Consider the following 20,890-nt stretch of genomic DNA (forward strand, 5'->3'; position numbering starts at 1 on the left):
TTTCTTGGAATTGTTTAAACAGTGGGGGAACACTGAATGAAACCGGGGCAGTGGATTGGTGGTGTTTAATGGGCAGACTAAACACCTCATCAAACGATAAAATTGCTTTCTTGACGTGTAACAGTCGCCATGTGAACGCACCAGAGAAAACGTATTTAAAGTGAACATTCTAGAAACCATGTGAGCCTGACGTTCAGTAAACTTGATGTATGGTATTGTTTTAAAAGGGAATATTGAGAGGACATTGGTACTTTGCACACACAGACAACTTGAATGCGCTTATCAGCACTGAATGCACAGGTAAACACCTTCGTGTTTACTCAACAAAACACTGCTTTCATTCAAAACTTTAAAATTTGCTCTACCTTGTTATTTCCACTTAAATCACATATGGGCAAAAAACTTTTCCATTCAAAACTTGAAAACTTACTCAACAATGCTCTCCACATATGAAACTCATATGTGCTTGCGAGCTATGTTTGTTCTTAAGTTTATTATCTGTGCGTGCAGAGCACTTGTAAAATATAATTTCTATTCTCTAAATTTTTGACACAGAATTAACACAATACTGATGGTGTTGATGGAGCCTAGGAGTCCCGTTGCAATCTTTCGTTACAAACAATTCAGCAAATCAGACGTGCAAGACTACTGTACAGCTGGTGTGAGCTAGCACCGCCAACACTTAAGCCTGAGTCTAGTCTCAGCTGTGAATCCTACAGTTAACACCGACTTCTAGGTACATGCAAACATTTTTAAACTTTACAGACTACTTTTTATAGTTAATTATTTTTTAAACCCTGACATTCAGGTAATTTTCTTTTTGCTGTATATTGCATCAGCTAAGACTGAAAGTGAAAACCTAAAGGTAGAGCTGGTCACCTTTTAGAGAGACATTTTTGGTTGGTTATTTGTTTGGAATTATTGCACTGTGTTGACATGGAAACCCTCTTAGGCAAGAATATCACTGGGATCAATTAACTACAAAGTAACTGTCCTATGAAAGTTACATTTTTGGCTACATCTGCCTTATTTAAACTGAATCTACAACCGTCAAGTACCATAAGCTCCCCAAATCTTACCAAATCAGTCATTTTCAGGATTTGTTTGTGGGATTTTTCATATATATTATATATTTCACTAAGTGACACCAGCTGAATAGAAGCCTCTTACAGACTTGTCACTGGTGCCTTCTTCTACTCTACAAGCTTCCCAGACTTCATGACTGCAGCATGGGTCCTGGCCCAGGTCTGTTCCTGACACAGTTTACAAAGCCCGATGTTTAGATCAACATGCACGACAGCTCATGGCTAGCGTCAATTTAAGACTTTAGTCCTGTTTTCCACCTACACTGGATGCTCTCCTGGACATTAACAGGAAGCTTAGAAAGCACTCCAGCTCAGTGTTTTGCTATATTTGAAACCTCAGCAGGTAAAGACCAAGGGGACATTCTGCTACACAGACAGATAAGACGTTCTTGCACACATGAAATCGCTGCTGTCCTGTTTTATCACCATTATTTTTTGTCTTTTCATTGAATTCTTGGCTGTTTTCATCTAACAGTGCAGTAAAATCTCAGGTATTCAGTCAAAGACGTGCCACCATAAAGTCAATTTATAGTCTTAAAGTGGTGTCTCAGTAGTTAAGGTATTGAACTTGTAATCAGAAGGTTGCCACATCAAGTCCCACCACTGCCAAGTTGCCACTATTGGGTCCCTAAGCAAGACCCTTAGCCTTCAATTACTCAAGTTGTGCTCAGCTGTGATTGTTAGTTAACTAAATGCCATAAATGTAATGTAAATACAGACCAACAGTGGTTAGACACCGAGGACAGTTTAATTCAAGAATTAGACATTAACAGACTAACCCTTCAGACAAAAATATTTTAAAAATCATATCAATACAGTAAATATGTTTAATGGAAATCAAACAAAATACTTAATTATAGCTTCTCTCCCTGTGATCAAAACCCCCTTATGGAATAATCCCATGTTTCTAATGAACAATAATCCCTTCATCCTCCCAGCCAAGAGTCAAAGGGGAATAACCATCTTGGCACCATTATTCTCTGATTGCTTGTTTATGAATTTTGATATTATCAAAATATAATATGCCACAAATAACTTAAAGATGTTATAAAGAAATCAGTTAATATCAGAAACCTTTGTAATCACATTCCCTTCCTCTACAAAACTATACTATCTCAAACCTCAGAAAACGTTATCACAACTACATAAACTCTTAGCATATAAAGACTCCTAAATGAACAACGGAATATAAATGTAAAGACAACATGCAATCTCATATGGCAAAAAAATATGCAATGATATTTTCTCTATGAGCAAAAACTTAAAACTTAAATTAACATTTACATCATTTGGTAGATGCTTTTATCCAAAGCAGCTTATGATATAATTTGAGCAGATCTTGTCGATCATGGACAGACTAGTAGAGATTTTGGGCCTCGCCATCCCTGTCTGTCCCACTGTACTGTTACTTAGTAACCTTCATCCTGGTTCGCAACCACTTTAAACCATTTATATTAATATCACTTACCACTTACATTTACATTTACATTTATGGCATTTATTTTATGCTTTATATCCAAAGTGACTTACAATTATGACTCAACTAGTAATCAGACTGTTGCCAGTTCAAGCCCCACCACTGCCAAGTTACCACTGTTTGGCCCCTGAGCAAGACCCTCAGTTGCTCAAGTTGTGCTCAGTCATAACTGTAAGTTGCTTTAGACAAAAGTGTCAGATACATGCTGTAAATGTAAGGGTCTTGCTCAGGAGCCCAACAGTGGTAACTTGGCAGTTGTGGGACTTGAAGTGGAAACCCTCTGACTTACTACTGACAAAAACATTTTAATGCTGAAAAATAAGGACAGAAGCCAATCTTCAATAAGGCACTTGTTTAACCTCTGTACAGATCACTCCAACATGGAAAGACTCATAGCAATCTAAAAATAACACCAAATAATTTGAAGAAACCTAGTGTCAGTTTTCATAATAGACTGAGAGCTAATTTCTCTTTCCTTCTCTTTCTTTTCAACATTTCTATGAAAATGTTGAAAACAGACATAGAATATGATAATGATGCAGTCATAATTATGGCGTGCACACAGGGCTGCGGGGAAAAGGGTTCATTGCTACTTGGCTTACTTGTTCTTGTTTCTGTGTCTTGTCTTGTTGTCTTTTTTCTGTCCTGTCATCTTGTCTTGTTTCTCTGTCCTGCCTTGTCTTGTTTGCCTGTCCTGTCTTGTTCAGTTCAGCTACTGTCTCGTTCTTTTCATTTAGATGGGTGGAGGTGAGGAACCATTAGTTGAGGGGAGGGACTGTGAGTGGGTGGAGGCTTATACTGATACTACCATGAATGAACTGTGAACAATAATAATGGAAAAAAGGGAAACTTGGGATCCCCAAAAGGAAGTGAAGTGTGGCAAAGCATACTGACCTGGTCAATTTAAGAAGAAGAAGAAGAAGAAAAGATTCAATCACTGTACCTAAGTTACAACATGTAGAAAGATAAACAGTTAAAATCGCCCCACCACCACAATGTCATTACCAACGTGGTCTTACAGGCCATGTGCTCCTAGTGAATAGGTATATATCAGTTGTTAGATGTGGTAGCTTTTTGCACCATTTCATTTGTGGGTACTATTTTGTGCTGACTCATCTCAGTTTTACCTGTACTGTTCTGTGCTGATATTGGGGAGAGATTTTCCTTCATGTGTAACACCAGCCTTTCAAGCTAATTCAGCTGCTTACATTTTTGTTTTCTCAACACAGTTTTGTTGTTCCTGTGCTCTGGGGGGTCTTGAAAATTTCAGTAGTAGCTTTAGGATTTTTTTGTTTTGTTTTTGTTCACAGATGTTCTGTATCATCACACACCAGGATGTTTGTAATTGGCTACTAACCCCCCCCCCCCAAAAAAAAAAGAAAACACACACACCTCCCAAAGAAAGGGCATATAGATCACTGTGTCCAGTAACTGTACTTTCTCGAGCCTCAAATGCTTCCTTTTCTTTATAGAGATCTTTATCATGGTTGAGGCATATACTTACAAAGTCCAGAGAAAGTTACCAGAGCACAGGTCTGCTGTCAGTGGGTTACAACTCAGTGTGCATATAGAACCAATTAACCATTAATTAGTGAACTACTTTAATTTAGAGTAGACACATAAAATGTAAAACCATGTCCTAAAAAAAATAATAATAATATGAGGACTGAACCCAAAAAGCTACTGTCTTTGTTTGTATTCTTATTCCAAAAGAGATAGAGCATGGTGATTTGTCAAGAAATATTCAGAAATAAGGGTGACGTTTCCAACCTGTCCCACCCTACTACAATACATTTCTACTGACAGAGTTCCATTGGAGGATCCCGTTTTATCCAAACTGCTTGAAGTCCTGTAGCTTTCCTCCTCTTTTCTCTTGGATGTGAAGTCCAATTATCATTCCATCTGGTCTAGACACTCCATTGTCTAGGCACACTTCGGTGCCTTCGATAGGTTTACATCGAACCTGCCCACTGGATTCACTATTATCAGCTGACACACGTTAGACCACATAGCTTAATACCTGAATATCAGGGATTGATCTGCAAGTTCATCACAATGTAATATTCAGCCAGAACGAAGTTAATCTGTGAAGAGAAGGATACTATCAGGTCAGAGGATTAGGGTTAGGATTGTGAGATATGTGATGTGTTGCTGTTTTTTTATGCTTGCTTTCAAAAGCTGACTATAATGTTTCTCTCATGAAGCAGACCTCTGCTGGGGTGGTTGGGTGGGGATGGGGGTTTGGGGAGGCATGTGAGGATTGTGTGTTTTGTGCGTAATCTGAGAACATTTTTCTACAGTGACTAGAGGGTTTAGCCAAAGGCATTGCCTCCCCTACTGCTGTCTTTCGTTTCTTTTACTAGTTACCTGAGTTAAGGTCTTGCTTTAAAGGATTGTTGACTAACTTTAAAGGATTGTTGCCAATTTTTGTATCCAAATTTGTTACTTTCAGAAAAATGTTTAAATCCCTGTTTGTACTATTACACGCCATAACGTCTATAAATCTGCAATCATAGATATTAAGACATGTAGCCGTACCGTGATTACAGCATCGTAAATGAGTGAACCAAATATATCTGTTTCTCAAATTCATCGAGCATCGCTTGCCTTTATGAATTTAAGACTATGTTCATCTGTACTGTTAATTTTTTTCTGGAGGCGTATTAGAGACTGTACGTCGTTCACTGGACGCAGACGTCCGTTGTAGCAGGAGTTATATCTCTCAGATTGACAGGGCTCGGTATCTCCACGCCCGCACGCTGCAGTCATCACCTCGGGCGCAACTCCTGTTTCTCATTTGGAGAAAGAGCGCGTTCAGTGACGGAACCTCCCGTCCGAGCGCGACCGCCGTACCTGTCCTTAACGGCTACACCTCGTCCGCACTAAACATTTTTCCTCGATTGCGATTCAGACTGTGGCCATTAATGGAGGCGAGGACACTGGTGTCCACACTGTTTGCTCTGTGCGTAACGCTCTGTGGACATCATTCCGTGCCATCGGAGATGAAAGGTAGGCTTATTATTTGTTACTCACATTAACTCACTCACACTGAGATTGCAACTCCAATTTTCATAGTGTTTACTGGATTTAAGTAGTCAGTCTGTTTGACTACATATTTGTTACTCTTTACTAACAAAACTGGCATATTCTTTTTTATATTTACGGCATTTAGCTGACGCTTTTATCCAAAGCTTTTATCTCACTGAACATAACTGGAGCAATTGAGGGTCTTGTTCAGGGGCCCAACAGTGACAACTTGGCAGTGTTGGGACTTGAAGTGGCAACCTTGTGACTACTAGTCAAGTTCCTTAACCACTGAGACGCCGCTGTCCCCCTCTACGGCATCCATGTTTCCGAGGTGCCGCCGGTTAATGTCTAACTGAAACTTCTTTCATTGTCACTACGCCTCAACGTGAGAAACCTGCCGACTACAATGAATGTGGACACTGACGAATAAGAGAGCACCGTGGATGGAAACCACGCTCTGCATTTTAGATGGGCTACCTTACACGATATTTTACACGATACTAAACATCGATTGTTGACACGAAATCGTTGTAAATCTAGTGCATCTCTAGACTAGCACAATTATCCTTCATAAAAGAGTGGGCTAATCATTTTTTTGGGGGGGGGGTGTAAAGGTGCCCCAAAGAGAATCTGCTCAGTGCACATTCAGTCCACTTTAGAGCTCTTAACCAAACATTATAAAGGCGCTGTTTCAGTTTAACTAAAATTACTGCAAGGTTGCTTTTCTGCTGATGTTTGAAATGAGTTTGTGATATTTTAAACACAAAGTCATCAAGTGTGATTAAGTATTGTCTATAAACACATGCTATACATTTATATCATTATATGAATGTGAGCCTGAATATTTGGCCTACTACCGCCACCCTACTTTCCAGATATCTTCAGAAGATAAGTTGCTTATCTGGTGCATTGCTATTGTAAACAGACGTTTTTTAAGTGTCCTGGGATGTTCTGCAAAATAGGACGAAAGGCAGGCAGAGATTCAGAGACCAGATGACCTGCGTTTCGCATCACCTTTGGAAATGTCCAGCAGACTTGAGCGAGGGTGGTCAACAGGTTGACGGCGTGTATTTTTTAAGTTAAAAAATTACCCCAGAAATTAGAAATGAGAGCAACACTGTTAAAACAAAAGAGTAGTAGGCAGACTGCTCACTGCTATAGAGCTTTCAGTAGTGCTGTCAAACACACCCTGATTACCTGCACGAGCGAATGTCAGCGAGAGGAACTAATGAGGAGACGATTAGAACAATGGCATGTAATCCAGTGCAATAGTATTGATGAAAATCTAAAGAAAATGACAATACATTGTGAGAGATGACACGGGACACATCTTTGATGCAGAGTTTGTATTAGAGACAAAGTTAAAATCACCATAATTTCAAAAGATGGTTATTGTGAATTACTTTGTAGCCCTGTGGCTGAACACGAAAGGTAAATTAAGAGTTATTGCAGAACACTCCTTTGCTCTAGAAAGATGTTAAATGCTCATGACCAACTAGGTGTGCACACATTAGAGGCAAATTTGGTCTTATTTCTCTTTGAGTTCAGCTGTAGTGCTGTTGTTTATCTTCTTTGACAGTCATATAGCTGATGAAAGCTTGACTCAGTAGGCAGACCGAGACCCTTGCGCACTAGCCAGCGGTTTCGTCAAGTCGCTGGCTCGCCTGTGGTGGTGAGAGCTCAGCTGAAAAAGGCAGTTCAACATCTGAAAAGCGGAGGCATGTTCAACTGTCTCGCACTGCACAGAACTGAAGTGACAACCAGAGATGATGGGCTCCTGCATACAGTTCAGTCAGCGGTTTGTTTGTTTTTAGTTGTGAAATTTGTTTTGATTTATTTTTGGCACAAATATGAGATTGCAGATGACACCATTTTAGGGGATTGGAGTCATTTTCTACAATCTCAAAATGGACTAGCGGCTCGAGAAAGTCTAGGCACGCCTGACTAACTGACATTCTGAATAGATCAGGCATTTGATTTACTGGCTTTATGAATGAGTTAATCCAATCTTTTCAATAAAGAAATCCCAACTTAAAACCTCAACTCTGAAACCTCACCTTTATTGATTGTTAAAGAGAAATGTAAGGGAGATATAACCCGTATATCACAAAACTGAAAGAGTAACCTGCCTGGTAATAACTGGTGCTCCGTGGGTCAGACGCTGTGCTACACTGCCCAGGCTGTCGGCCTGCGAGGCAACAGTGAGTGCAGCCTGGGAGATGAGCTCCAGTCAACAACAACAACAACAACAACAACACAACTAATTATTACACCTAAGAACATTTAGCAAATCTGAAAATACAGTCATTATATACAAAGAGTCCAGTAATAACAATGCAAACATTTGCATTAGATAAAATAAATATTAAATATAAGACATGAAATAAAACAATCCAGACTAAGTGAGACATAAAACTGAAATTTCTAAACCTCACCGAGTCCATGACGTGAGTCTGACGTGAGCCACTCGGCAGCAGTGATCAACATGCTGGAGCTGAGGGATGCTGGTCGCACGGAAGCGGCCATGCAGAGTCTGCTGGGAGGTCTGCGAGACGTTGAGGACCTGTACCTGACCTCCACTTTCAGGCTGCCCCCTAAACTTGGCGGAGTTCTGCTGGGCCTTTACAACAAACAGGACAACAGGAAATACCTGGAGATCGCTGTCATTGGCAAGCTCAACAAAGGTAAGTGTCTCCATCATACTGTCTGCTTTACTGCAGACAGTAACATTCAGTAAGCTTTACTGACATGACCATGTATTCAGTTACAGTACTGCTAAACAGTACTCTCTCTCTCTCTCTCTCTCTCTCTCTCTCTCTCTCTCTCTCTCTCTCTCTCCACATCTGTCTTTTCCATCTTTTCCACAGTATTGGTGCGGTACTTGCGCTCTGATGGGAAGGTTCACTCTGTGAATCTACAGAACCCCGCCCTCGCCGATGGGCACACACAGTCCCTCATTCTGAGGATTGGTGGACTGAAGCGGAACCACATCAGCTTGGAACTCTACGTGAACTGCCGATTGGCTGACTCCGCCCAGGGTCTTCCTCCATTTGTCAGTCTTCCATCAGAGGCTGAATCAGTCGAAGTCCGTACTGGTGAAAAGTCCTATGCCAGAATCCAGGTGATTACCTGCCAACTGCAGTAGTAATAAAAGGTTCTCTCTTAAATGTAGGTTACTCTGTATGTCATAGACATGTTGGTTATTACCATAAAGCTATAAAGCCATGTGTGTGTGTATGTGTGCATATGTTTCTGCAGGGTTCTGTAGAGTGTATAAAGCTGTGTGTGTGTGTGTGTGTGTGTGTGTGTGTGTGTGTGTGTGTGTGTGTGTGTGTTTGTGTGTGCGCGCGTGTGTGCATGTGTTTTTTGCAGGGTTCTGTAGAGTCTATAAAGCCATCTGTGTGTGTGTGTGTGTGTGTGTGTGTGTGTTTCTGCAGGGTTCTGTAGAGTCTATAAAGCTGTGTGTGTGTGTTTGTGTTTGTTTCTGCAGGGTTCTGTAGAGTCTATAAAGCCATCTGTGTGTGTGTGTGTGTGTGTGTGTGTGTGTGTGTGTGTGTGTGTGTGTGCATGTGTGTGTTTCTGCAGGGTTCTGTAGAGTCTATAAAGCTGTGTGTGTGTGTGTGTGTGTGTGTGTGTGTGTGTGTGTGTGTGTGTGTGTGTGTGTGTGTGTGTGTGTGTGTGTGTGTGTGCGTGTGCGTGTGTTTCTGCAGGGTTCTGTAGAGTCTATAAAGCTGGCTCTCGGAGGGTCACTTCCTAAAGCAGGCCTCCTCATCCACTGTCCATTCCAGGGAGAAGCTCTTGTACACAATGCAGGTGCTGATTGTGATTCACTTAACTCAGAATGAAGCACCTCCAAACCTTGTTTTAATATCAGATTTGTGGTCTTAGATTGGTAAGTACATCAGTGATGAAGTACCAGTAACAGTAGTACCAGTGATAGAAGTACCAGTAACAGAAGTACCAGTAACAGAAGTACCAGTGATAGAAGTACTAGTGATAGAAGTACCAGTGATAGAAGTACCAGTAACAGACGTACCAGTAACAGAAGTACCAGTGATAGAAGTACCAGTAACAAACGTACCAGTAACAGACGTACCAGTAACAGAAGTACCAGTGATAGAAGTACCAGTAACAGAAGTACCAGTAACAGAAGTACTAGTAACAGAAGTACCAGTGATAGAAGTACTAGTGATAGAAGTACCAGTAACAGAAGTACCAATAACAGAAGTACTAGTGATAGAAGTACCAGTAACAGAAGTACCAGTAACAGAGGCAAAACCAGCAAAGGCACTGCATGTGTCATTTTTCACCTTCTCAAAGCCCTCTGGAGCAAGTGACCTTTGTTAACGAAGCATATACTTTTATATATACTGCATATATCAAAGCACATACTGTTCTTTTCAGGACAGTTTGTCTATTCACACTCAGGGCAGATTTTGATCAAAGTTAAAAAGCAAAAAATTGGGAATAAGTAATAAGGCACGAGCAGAACCTGAAAGCCTAGTGTCTGTTTCATTATTGTATTCATACTGCCATCTAGTGTCTTTCATTATTGTATTCATACGATGATATCCTGCCATCTAGTGGTAATGAGAAGTACTGCTTTGAAAAAACAAACTACTGCTGGCATTTGTGTCCAGAAAGAGGAGTTGTTATTCGTTCTTATCTTAACTTCTTTGTGATAAGCTGAGGTGTGTACTCTGATTTGTGATTTATGGTTGTTTTTTACAGTCACCAGTGATGTTAATGCCATACTGGGTAAGTACCAGCAAAGGGCTTCATTTGAAGACTGGAACACACAAACTGACTTATTCACATACCACTAATACTTCTTTCACCTTCTTTTTATCCCTCCTCTCCTCCTTTGGCCTCCTCTCCTCTCCTCCCCTCTCCTCTCTTCTCCTCCCCTCTCCCCTCTCCTCTCCTGTCCACAGGTGATCAAACCAAGGCTCTGATTGGTCAGTTGATCATCTTTAATCAGATCATGGGAGAGCTGAGAGAAGACATTAGAGAGCAGGTGGGCACACGAGGAGAAGCCCAATTGCTGAAATAAGATAAAGGACTTGATATCCATTAAAAATAGACCTTTTCAAATTATATGCCACCCTAAATTATCGAGACATATTTTTTATCATTGATTCTTATGGTAGTTTGTTATTTTATGATATTGCATCATTTTTAATGATTTTTTTCTCAGACAAGGGAGATGTCTCTCATCAGGAACACCATCCTTGAATGCCAAGTGTGTGGTGAGCGATGGAAGTAGCCAGTGTGGAGATGAACCATGAAAGTTTCATAAACTACAAGGACATGTAGTTATTAGTAATAACATGTAGTTATTACTCCTTTCCAAAGTAGTAATAAACACAGGGAACACAAATATAAAATCAGGAACAGAGGGAAAGTTATTGAAATGCATCACAATCTTTAAAGATCATCAAACTAAAATTGTTATTGGTAGGTTTCTGCTGTAATATGACGCACATCTCTCTCTCTCTCTCTCTCTCTCTCTTTCTCTCACTGTCTCTGTCACTGTCTGTCTCTCTTCTCTCTCTCTATCTGGTGCTGGGTCTCCGTCTCTTTCAGGTTTTCATGAGCCTCAGTCATGGTGTCAGCCCAGCCCCTGTTATAAGGGTGTAGCTTGTATGGAGATTATGGAGTATCCAGGATATCGTTGTGGCACTTGCCCAGAGGGCCTGTCAGGCAACGGTACACACTGCCAAGACATTGATGAGGTCTCTTCTATGCTGTTTTGCTGTTTAAATCTTCAAATTCTAGTGTGTTTTATTCCTTTTTAAGTGAGTCTGTTAATGGATTGATTAACGAGTGCTATAAGTGTTTTGCTATTTGCCTATCTCTTTATTTCTCTCCCTAATTTTCTCCCACTCTATTTCTATTCATTGTCTCCTCTACCTTTCTCTTGTCCCCTCTTCTTTTCTTCCTCTGTTTCTTTCCTTATCTCTCCCTCTTTCTCTCTGTCTCTCTATCATTCTCTTCCTCTTTCTGCCCCCAGTGTGCTGCACAGCCATGCTTGTCTGCTGAAAAGTGTGTGAACACGGCTAAAGGCTTTAGCTGTGAGCCATGTCCGCCTGGCTTCTCAGGCCCTGCCCTCAGCGGAGTCGGCCTGGAGTTTGCTAAGAGCCACAAGCAGGTCTGCACGATCTTTCCTGCCCAAAGCTGAGTACCAGAGGAGAGTTGAAGGAATGACATCACTCAGTTTAGTACCAGAGTAGAGCTGAACAACTGACATCACTCAGTTTAGTACCAGAGTAGAGCTGAGGGAATGACATCACTCAGTTTAGTACCAGAGTAGAGCTGAGGGAATGACATCACTCAGTTTAGTACCAGAGTAGAGCTGAGGGAATGACATCACTCAGTTTAGTACCAGAGTAGAGCTGAGGGAATGACATCACTCAGTTTAGTACCAGAGTGATTGGTTGATGAGAGTACTTCTATCAACATTAAAACAAACAATTTAGTATTCTTTTGTTAATTTTTCCCTTACTTTTACTGGTACATTACATCTAAGTTATTTGTATATTAAATAGGTTAGTGTACTTGTTTTATTTTTTCATTCTTATTCTTGATGCTGTAGTGCTGGGAAAATGGCGGTGTTCATCTTATTTTTCTCCCGTTCCTTCCACAGGAGTGTGTGGACGTAGATGAATGTGCAGCTCAGATCGGAGCTTGCGTGCCCAATTCTGTCTGCATCAACACAGCAGTAAGTCAAACCAACCTCTACAAAATCAAAACTGTTAAGGTCTTTAGAAGCTGAGAGCTTTGATAATCTCTCTACCATTTTATCCATTTCATCCCCTGTTTCATTGTCCACCATGCCTCCCTCTCTCTCTCTTCAAGGGCTCGTTTAGATGTGGCCAATGTAACACCGGCTTTGTAGGCAACCAGACAACAGGATGTTTCCTCAGAAGAACATGTGCAGTACTGGGCTACAACCCCTGTGATGTCAATGGCTACTGTGTATTGGAACGCGGCAGTGACGTCTTCTGCGTGGTCAGAACTCACAGGCCCTTTCAGCAGAAAGAATCTTGTGTCAGACAGTACTGACTTCCTGAAGTCAGGCAATGCTGACCTCAGAGCTCTAATTCTACAAGATGTACTGACCCAAACATTCTCCTTCTCAAACTACACAGTTCTAAATGCTCCAATTACAAGTGTTAACTTCTGTCCTGCTATTATTAGATAGTACTGACCCAATTATTCTGGTTCTGGGTTTAGATTTGACATAAATATTTTGTTTTTTGAATCAGACAAAATTAGCCTGGGTGTGTTAGTTTATACTTTCTTTCTGAGGTTAGTAAAATGCAAACCCACAGAGCCAGATGAATAAACATATTGCATGCTCTCTCTGTCTGTCTCTTTGACAGTGTAATGTAGGATTTGCGGGCAACGGCATCATCTGTGGTGCAGACTCCGATCTTGACGGTTATCCTGACGACTCTCTGCCCTGCATTGACAATGACAGGCACTGTCGAGCGGTATACCCCAGTACCCTTCACAGCTTTAGGCCCACAGTTAGCCTTCCTCTGCTGCTCTCTGCTGCTCTTCTTTCTGACCTGTGCGCATGTACTGTTTGAATGAGACAGGACAACTGCGCGTCCACTCCGAACTCCGGCCAGGAGGACGCTGACGGGGATGGCATCGGTGATCAGTGTGATGATGACGCAGATGGAGATGGAATTAAGAATGTGGAGGTGTGTCCTCCCCCCCGTACTGTTAGAGCTTGTTGTCTTCTCATCAGTCAGTGTTACAGCTGCACCAAAGAAGTGTTACACCTTTTCACAATCAAACACTCAAGAAAAGATCTAAAGAAGTCTTATTATTACTTTTTTTTTTTTTGGCTTATTTGGGTATATCTCAACAGGATACTTGGTACTGCTGGCTGTGATCTTTTTTTGTCTTGGTCATTCAAGTCTTACTTGAACTGTTTCCAGGACAATTGTCTCCTGGTGCCCAACAAGGACCAGCAGAACTCAGACACCGACTCTTTCGGTGATGCATGTGATAACTGCCCCAACGCTCCGAACCCAGACCAACTGGACGCCGACAGCAACGGTGCCGGAGACATCTGTGACAACGACATTGATGGAGATGGTACAGTCGAGCACTCTTCATCCCATCGCCACTGTTGTACTGGTGTCCCCCTTAAAACATCATCATCATCATCATGGTCATGTTCATGTTTCTCAGGAATCCCCAACATGCTAGACAACTGTCCGAAGATCCCCAACCCCATGCAAATGGATCAGGATGGTGACAGGGTGGGAGATGTTTGTGACAACTGCCCTGAGGTCAATGACCCCACACAGGTCAGAAACAACAGACCAGTACTGTGTGGGTGTATGTCATTTGTTGTCATTTGTGATTCTTTACATTAACTGCCTCTATTCATCTGGAGGAAAAACATTTCATATTATCTACCTGGCATGTCTATAGTTATTACATTATACTTCAGAATAGTGGCATCAGTGCCAAGGAATGCACTGATTCCAAAAAATGGAAAGCTCTCATTAAAGCTGTTCCCTTGTTTTTAGTCGGATGCTGACAATGACCTAGTGGGAGACGTTTGTGACACAAACCAGGACACGTGAGTTTCCCTCAGTTGGAAAAGTATTCAGACACTGCTAGAAGGCAAAAAAGTCCTGTCTACCATGGAGAGCAGAGAATCAGCATATTGTGTTTATCAAAATGGGTTTCAGTTCTTGCCACTTCCTTAGACCACTCTGGGTGTTCTACTGCCTCCATGTGCTTAAGAGTCATATGAGCCCAGCACAAGAACACTGATGAATGTGTTGGTTAGTGTCTGTCCATCTGTCTGTCCATCTGTCTGTCCATCTGTCTGCATGCAGAGATGGAGATGGTCTGCAGGACACGAGGGACAACTGCCCAGAAGTCCCCAACAGCTCCCAGCTGGACTCAGATAACGATGGTGTTGGTGATGAGTGTGATGATGATGATGATAACGATGGTATCCCAGACACCCTTCCTCCTGGCCCTGATAACTGCAGACTCATTCCCAACCCCAGTCAGAAAGACTCGGATGGTATGATGTGCATAGTGATATAAACATGACACAGATACCATCATAGATTCACAAATACCATCATACTACCCAAACTTAAAAAAAAAATAATTATTATATATATATATATATATATATATATATATATATATATATATATATATATATATATATATATATATATATATAATTACTATTATTATTATTATTATGTATTAACTTAAAGTTTACACTCAGGTACACACATAGTGTATGGACACACACATAAACACACACACACACAAACACACACACACACAAACACACACACACACACACACACACACACACACCCATTGTCAAAGTCATCAGAATTTCATAAAGAATTATTTTCAACTGCCTTCCTCTGTTCTATTCAGCCAGTGGGGTTGGTGATGCATGTGAGACTGACTTCGACAACGATAAGGTGAACGATCTAATGGATGCTTGTCCCGAAAATGCCGAGGTCACCATGACGGACTTCAGAGCATTCCAGACAGTCATCCTGGACCCAGAAGGTGATGCCCAGATTGATCCCAGTTGGATGGTGCTCAATCAGGTGACCACTTTAGCATTGTCAACGGCTTCATTTTAGCAGAATCTAGTTAATTATTTAGTCAATTGTTGACAGCCATTTGAAAATTGGTTATCTTTGTATAAATCTTTGCTAAATTTGCATACTAAATGCTGTATATGGTGTAATAGTTATGTGATTGATTTTAGGGGATGGAGATAATACAGACTATGAATAGTGACCCTGGTTTGGCTGTGGGTGAGTATGTCAGCACCTCTCTCCATCAGATCTGACTATTTATATAAATGCCCCAGTTATTAAATTTGTCAAAGTTAAAGTCAAATTAATTTATATAATGCTTTTTAAAACAGATGTTGTCACAAAGCAGCTTTACACATGTCCAGGTCCAAGCAGCCAGTAAGCAAGCCAAGGGCAATAGTGGTGAGAGAAAACTCCCTAGAGCATGAGGAAGAAACCTTCAGAGGAACCAAAACTCAAAGAGGGGGCTCATCCTCCTCTGGCCGACAACGGTCACCACAATAGTAACAATTTTAAGCAAAAAATAAATGAATAATAATAACATTTAAAAATAAAGCAAAATAAGCAATTAATGTCTAGTCCGGTTTTCTAGAAGTCCTATTGTGGTCTCGACGGTGTGTGTGTGTGTGTCTGTCTGTGTGTGTGTGTGTGTGTGTGTGTGTGTGTGTGTGTGTGTGTGTGTGTGTGTGTGTGTGTGTGTGTGTGTGTGTGTGTGTGTGTGTGTGTGTGTCCAAAACCCATCCCACATAAGAACATTCATCAAGGGCAACAGAGAAATAGTTGGCTGGGGTGGAGGTGTGGTGAGCTACAGAAGGAGGTATCTGGGGGGTGAGAGCCATGGCAGCTGAGAGGGATTAGGCTCAGTAACATCATGACATAGGGTAGGTGTACCTCGGCAGAAAGAGAGAATAGATTAGGCATGTCCAGGTATGAGGGTGTGTAAATTAGGGAACTATAATGTGCAAAGATGGACTCTGGAAAATCTTGCTATGGCAGCACAGCTAAAAGGAAAGTGCCAGATGGAACCACAGGCATGAGGGCCCGCTGGAACATCAGCACGCCACCACTCTCAGTCAACAACCTTGAGTGACAAAAGAGAGGTGAAGTGACAGCATCATAACATCCCAGTTTACCATAACTCTCAATGCCCATGGACCCGCAGATCTACACCTTTACCTAAGATGGGAAGTAGTTGATAAAATTCCTGACTGTACAGATTTCAGGTTTTCAGCCTAGCCTTAAACATTCAGACTGTGTCTCAAACATTTACAGGAATGTTATTCCATAGTTTGGGAGCTTTAGAGGAAAAGACTCTGACCCCTATAGTAGATTTTCTTATTCTTGGTACTAGTAAAGACCAGATGTGGTGGGTCATAATGCAGCAGGAGTTCTCTAAGGTACTTTGAGGAAAGACCATTCAGTTCTTTGTAAGTCATAAGAAGTATTTTATAATCAATACAAAATTATACTGGGAGATAATGTAAAGTAGCTAAGATAGGAGTAATGTGATCAAATTTTCTAGTTCTAATAAGAAATCTGGCTGCTGCATTTTGAACTAGCTGGAGCTGGTTTAGACATTTAGTGGTACAGCCTGATAGTAAAGCATTACAGTAGTCCACTCTTGAAGTAATAAATACATTGATTAGCTTTTCTGCATCATGTGAGAAAAGCATGTTCCTAATCTTTGAAATGTTCCTGAGTTGGAGAAAGGCGGTCCTAGAAATATTATTTACATGAGCTTCAAACGAGAGACTAGAATCTATAATAACTCCAAGATCTGTTAAAGAAGATGTGATTGGGAGACCATTGAGGTTTATTATGTAGTTAGAGAGCAAGGACCTAGCTGTCTCTGAGCTTAATAGAAGCACTTCTGTTTTGTTAGTATTAAGTGAGAGAAGTTTCTCAACATCCAATGTCTGATGTCCTTTATTCATAGCTCAATAATTTTAAGCTGATATATTTCCTCTGGTTCGGTTGAGACATATAGCAGGGTTTCATCAGCGTAGCAGTGGAAACTAGCACAGTGTTTATGTATAATGCCACCTAGAGGTTGTATATATAAAGAAAAAAGCAAAGGTCCTAGAACAGACCCTTGTAGGACACCATAGCTAACCTTGCTGTATGCTGAGAAGTCTCCCTTTATGCTAACAAACTGGTAGCGACATGCCAGATAAGATCTAAACCAGGAAAGGGCTATTCCCCTAATCCCAACAACATTTTCGAGTAAAATGTTGTGATCTATAGTGTCAAATGCGACACTCAGATCAAGCAATATAAGCAAAGAAACATAACCCTGGTCAGAAGCCAAGAACAGGTCAATAACTGTTTTAATCACTGTTGTCTCTGCACTATGATGAGGCCAAACCCTGACTGAAAGACTTCATGTATCTGGTTTTAATTTAGGTATGATCTTAGCTGCTGAGCTACAACATTTTCTATAATCTTGGAAATAAATGGAAGGTTTGAGATCAGCCTGTGAGTTTAACAGCTGAAAATTTGTGGGAGTCATTGCAAGTCAAGTACAAGATTGTCTACAGATGCAGATGTCATTGTCTGAATATATGCCCGACTTCCCTTTTATTGAACTACACTGCATTTAATACCTTAAATATTTCGTTTTCTCAGTGATGTATTCAACATAATTAAAGTAATTAGTTTGAACAGTAAAACCATTCTAATAGAGAAATTCTTTATTATAGGTCAGTAGCTAAAATGTTTCTTCATCATTAGTGACACTGCTTTGTTGTGACCGTTCATTTCCTGCCTCTGATTGTAACGCACAAGGAACCTCTTCCTCTAGGCTACACAGCATTTAACGGCGTCGAGTTTGAAGGCACATTCCACGTGAACACAGTGACCGACGACGACTATGTGGGGTTCGTTTTCGGCTACCAAGACTCGTCTAGCTTCTATGTGGTGATGTGGAAGCAGACGGGGCAGACGTACTGGCAGGACACGCCCTTCAGGGCGACTGCCCAGCCCGGCCTGCAGCTCAAGGTTCTCGCCAAACTGTGACATCTCCCCCAGTCTGTAGAGGCCTCGCTCTGGAGTTCTGCTAGCTGGTCAGCACTGTGCTACAGTGAGAATGCTAAAGGACAACAACAACAACAACAACAACAACAACAACAACAACGTGGCTTTAACCCTTTATTAGCCAGGCTTCAGTTCTATTTACATCAGTTCAATATCCACAAAGAGCACACAGCAAACCAATGAAACCTAAATATGAAACTATAATAACATCCTCAGTTGAACATTAATACAAATGAACCATTTCTCAATGGCTTGATATACTTGTGTGTGTGTCTATACCTACTGAGCTGCATTCCACTCCATTGCCTTTACAGGCAGCTATCTAGGTAGGCAGCATTTTAACTGAAATAGATTGTTATTAGACAGATTTAACACTCCTCCTGTCTCATTTTTTTCATTCCCTGTGTGGTGTATTTTCACACCCACAACCGTCTCTGCCCTCTGGTGTCCTGCAGGCAGTTAAGTCCCGCACGGGTCCCGGAGAGCGCCTGCGCAATGCCATGTGGCACACAGGCGACACCCCTGGAGAGGTGACACTGCTGTGGAAGGACCCGAGGAACGTGGGGTGGAAGGACAAAACCTCGTACCGCTGGCATCTCAGCCACCGGCCCCACGTGGGCTACATCAGGTGGGCTATGTCACGTGAGCTACGTCACGTGGGCTACATCAGGTGGGCTACATCAGGTGGGCTATGTCACGTGAGCTACGTCACGGAGGGCTACATCAGGTGGGCTATGTCACGTGAGCTACGTCACGTGGGCTACATCAGGTGGGCTACGTCGTGAGCTATGTCACGTGGGCTACATCAGGTGGGCTACGTCACGTGAGCTACATCACTTGGGCTACATCAGGTGGGCTACATCAGGTGGGCTATGTCACGTGAGCTACGTCACGTGGGCTACATCAGGTGGACTATGTCACGTGAGCTACATCAGGTGGGCTACGTCATGTGGGCTACATCAGGTGGGCTACGTCATGTGGACTACATCAGGTGGGCTACATCATGTGGGCTACATCTGTAACTACTGTAACTACTAAGATGGGGAAACAGTAAGATAAGAAATTCAGACAAAAAAAACATTCATGACTGATGGTAGAAACTAAAAGGTTCCTTTAGATCAGCTTCAGTGCGTCGTGATAAATTTCTCGTTGAGGGTTTGTAAACCGAAGCTTTGTCCGGCTCCAGAGTGCAGCTGTACGAGTGCACGACGCTCGTAGCCGACTCCGGTGTGGTCATGGACACCTCGATGAGAGGCGGACGTCTGGGTGTTTTCTGCTTCTCACAGGAGAACATCATCTGGTCCAACCTTGGCTATCGGTGTAATGGTGGGTACAGGAACAGCCTGCAGTCAGCATTTAGGTCCAGTCTGAGCTCTCACTGTTAAGACTAAGTGTAGGCTATTCTAAATAATATCCTCACCTATGTTCAGGAATTCTCTACAGACAGATAAGCAGGTGAAATAGTTTCTGAAGAGCTGATAGTTGAGAACACAGATTAATTTAAATCAATGCTGGAAAGCCCCATATATAGCTGTAGAATTAATCCAGTCACCTAGAGATAGCAAGAAAAATGTTGCGTAGCTATGTTTATCCAATCTAAGAAGTAGAATGTGAAATGTTTGTTATTTTCTGTGTGAAAGTCTCACTTTTAGAGATGTTTGATGTGTTTTCATCAGATACCATCCCAGATGACTATTATTACCTCTACCAGAAACAGATGAACCTCAGGTGGGGAGACTAGCTGGGCCTCCATGTTTATTCACATACAACCAGGGTTTGCCACTGTGTGCATGTGTGGGTCTAGTAAATTCTTTCTGTATTAAAACCCCTTTTTTAGTCCAAAGAAAAGGCTTATTAAAAACATGACACCTTAATTTTGCTCTTAATGTATTAAGTATTATTAATGTGAGTGAATATGTATACAAATAACAATATTTTCTTATTCTCATGGTGCTCAGCCTAGTCCCTGGTTATTACGTGATCATTTGTAATAGTGACAGTCTAGTGTCCTCTGGGTGTGCATTGTGCATAATACCCAACACAGGAGTCCCCTGTACTTCACTTAGCCTTTATTTATGTCATCATGTTGTGGATAACCAACTGCAAGCATGCAAGTCCCGAAAACCTGTAATAAATTCTAAGTGACATAAAACACAACCACACAGGTAATGTTTGTTCTTTTTCTCGTACATCTGGTTATATTTTACTTGGCAATAATTTCACATTAATGAGGACACACATAACGTTAGTGAACAGTGTGACTGGAATTGATCTAATCACAGGTGCGCTGGCACAATGTTCTGTGCTACACGTTTGCAATGTCACCATAACGAATTTCATAGAAGCCGTGTTTGTTGAGAACATGTCTGTTCTGTGGCTTATTCAGACTGCTCACAAACGTTGCCTCCTTATTCTCCTTAAGCAAAATGACCTTTAATGTAGCACAGAGGTTCTAATGTCTGCACTATTTCATTTCTTGGATGCATCATCTGATGGTGATATGTACTTGTGACGTTTGAGCCCTCAAAACATCTAAAGTGTTTTTGTATAAACTTCCAATTGTCTAGCTAACATTATATTTCTCAGTTAGCAAACATTTTCCACATACATCTCTACAACTAATAACTCGGGATCCGTCTTCGAGTTAATATTATCTT

General features: G+C 41.5%; 1 protein-coding gene across 1 annotated transcript; it reads left to right on the forward strand.

Annotated features, from left to right (window-relative positions):
• Window positions 1–8,074: 8,074 nt before the first annotated feature.
• Window positions 8,075–20,334, forward strand: thbs3b (thrombospondin 3b). The gene is made up of 22 exons (XM_035529476.1): window positions 8,075–8,273; window positions 8,457–8,710; window positions 9,300–9,402; window positions 10,321–10,347; window positions 10,524–10,606; window positions 10,787–10,838; window positions 11,176–11,324; window positions 11,603–11,740; window positions 12,236–12,310; window positions 12,448–12,600; window positions 12,975–13,085; window positions 13,194–13,301; window positions 13,542–13,701; window positions 13,798–13,916; window positions 14,142–14,194; window positions 14,457–14,650; window positions 15,028–15,206; window positions 15,371–15,419; window positions 18,001–18,197; window positions 18,689–18,861; window positions 19,420–19,559; window positions 19,910–20,334. The coding sequence occupies exons 1-22, from the start codon at window positions 8,075–8,077 to the stop codon at window positions 19,972–19,974; spliced, it is 2,781 nt and encodes a 926-aa protein (XP_035385369.1). The 3' UTR covers window positions 19,975–20,334.
• The last annotated feature ends 556 nt before the right edge of the window (window positions 20,335–20,890 follow it).

This window comes from Electrophorus electricus, chromosome 8 (genome assembly GCF_013358815.1).
Source record: "Electrophorus electricus isolate fEleEle1 chromosome 8, fEleEle1.pri, whole genome shotgun sequence".
NCBI classification, from domain to species: domain Eukaryota; kingdom Metazoa; phylum Chordata; class Actinopteri; order Gymnotiformes; family Gymnotidae; genus Electrophorus; species Electrophorus electricus.

Excerpts from the sequence above, each read along its gene's own strand:
- thbs3b (XM_035529476.1), top strand. The coding sequence starts at position 8,075 with ATGCTGGAGCTGAGGGATGCTGGTCGCACGGAAGCGGCCATGCAGAGT. Across the intron at positions 8,274-8,456 it reads CATTGGCAAGCTCAACAAAG|TATTGGTGCGGTACTTGCGC; the intron begins GTAAGTGTCTCC and ends TCTTTTCCACAG. Across the intron at positions 10,607-10,786 it reads GAGAAGACATTAGAGAGCAG|ACAAGGGAGATGTCTCTCAT; the intron begins GTGGGCACACGA and ends TTTTTTTCTCAG.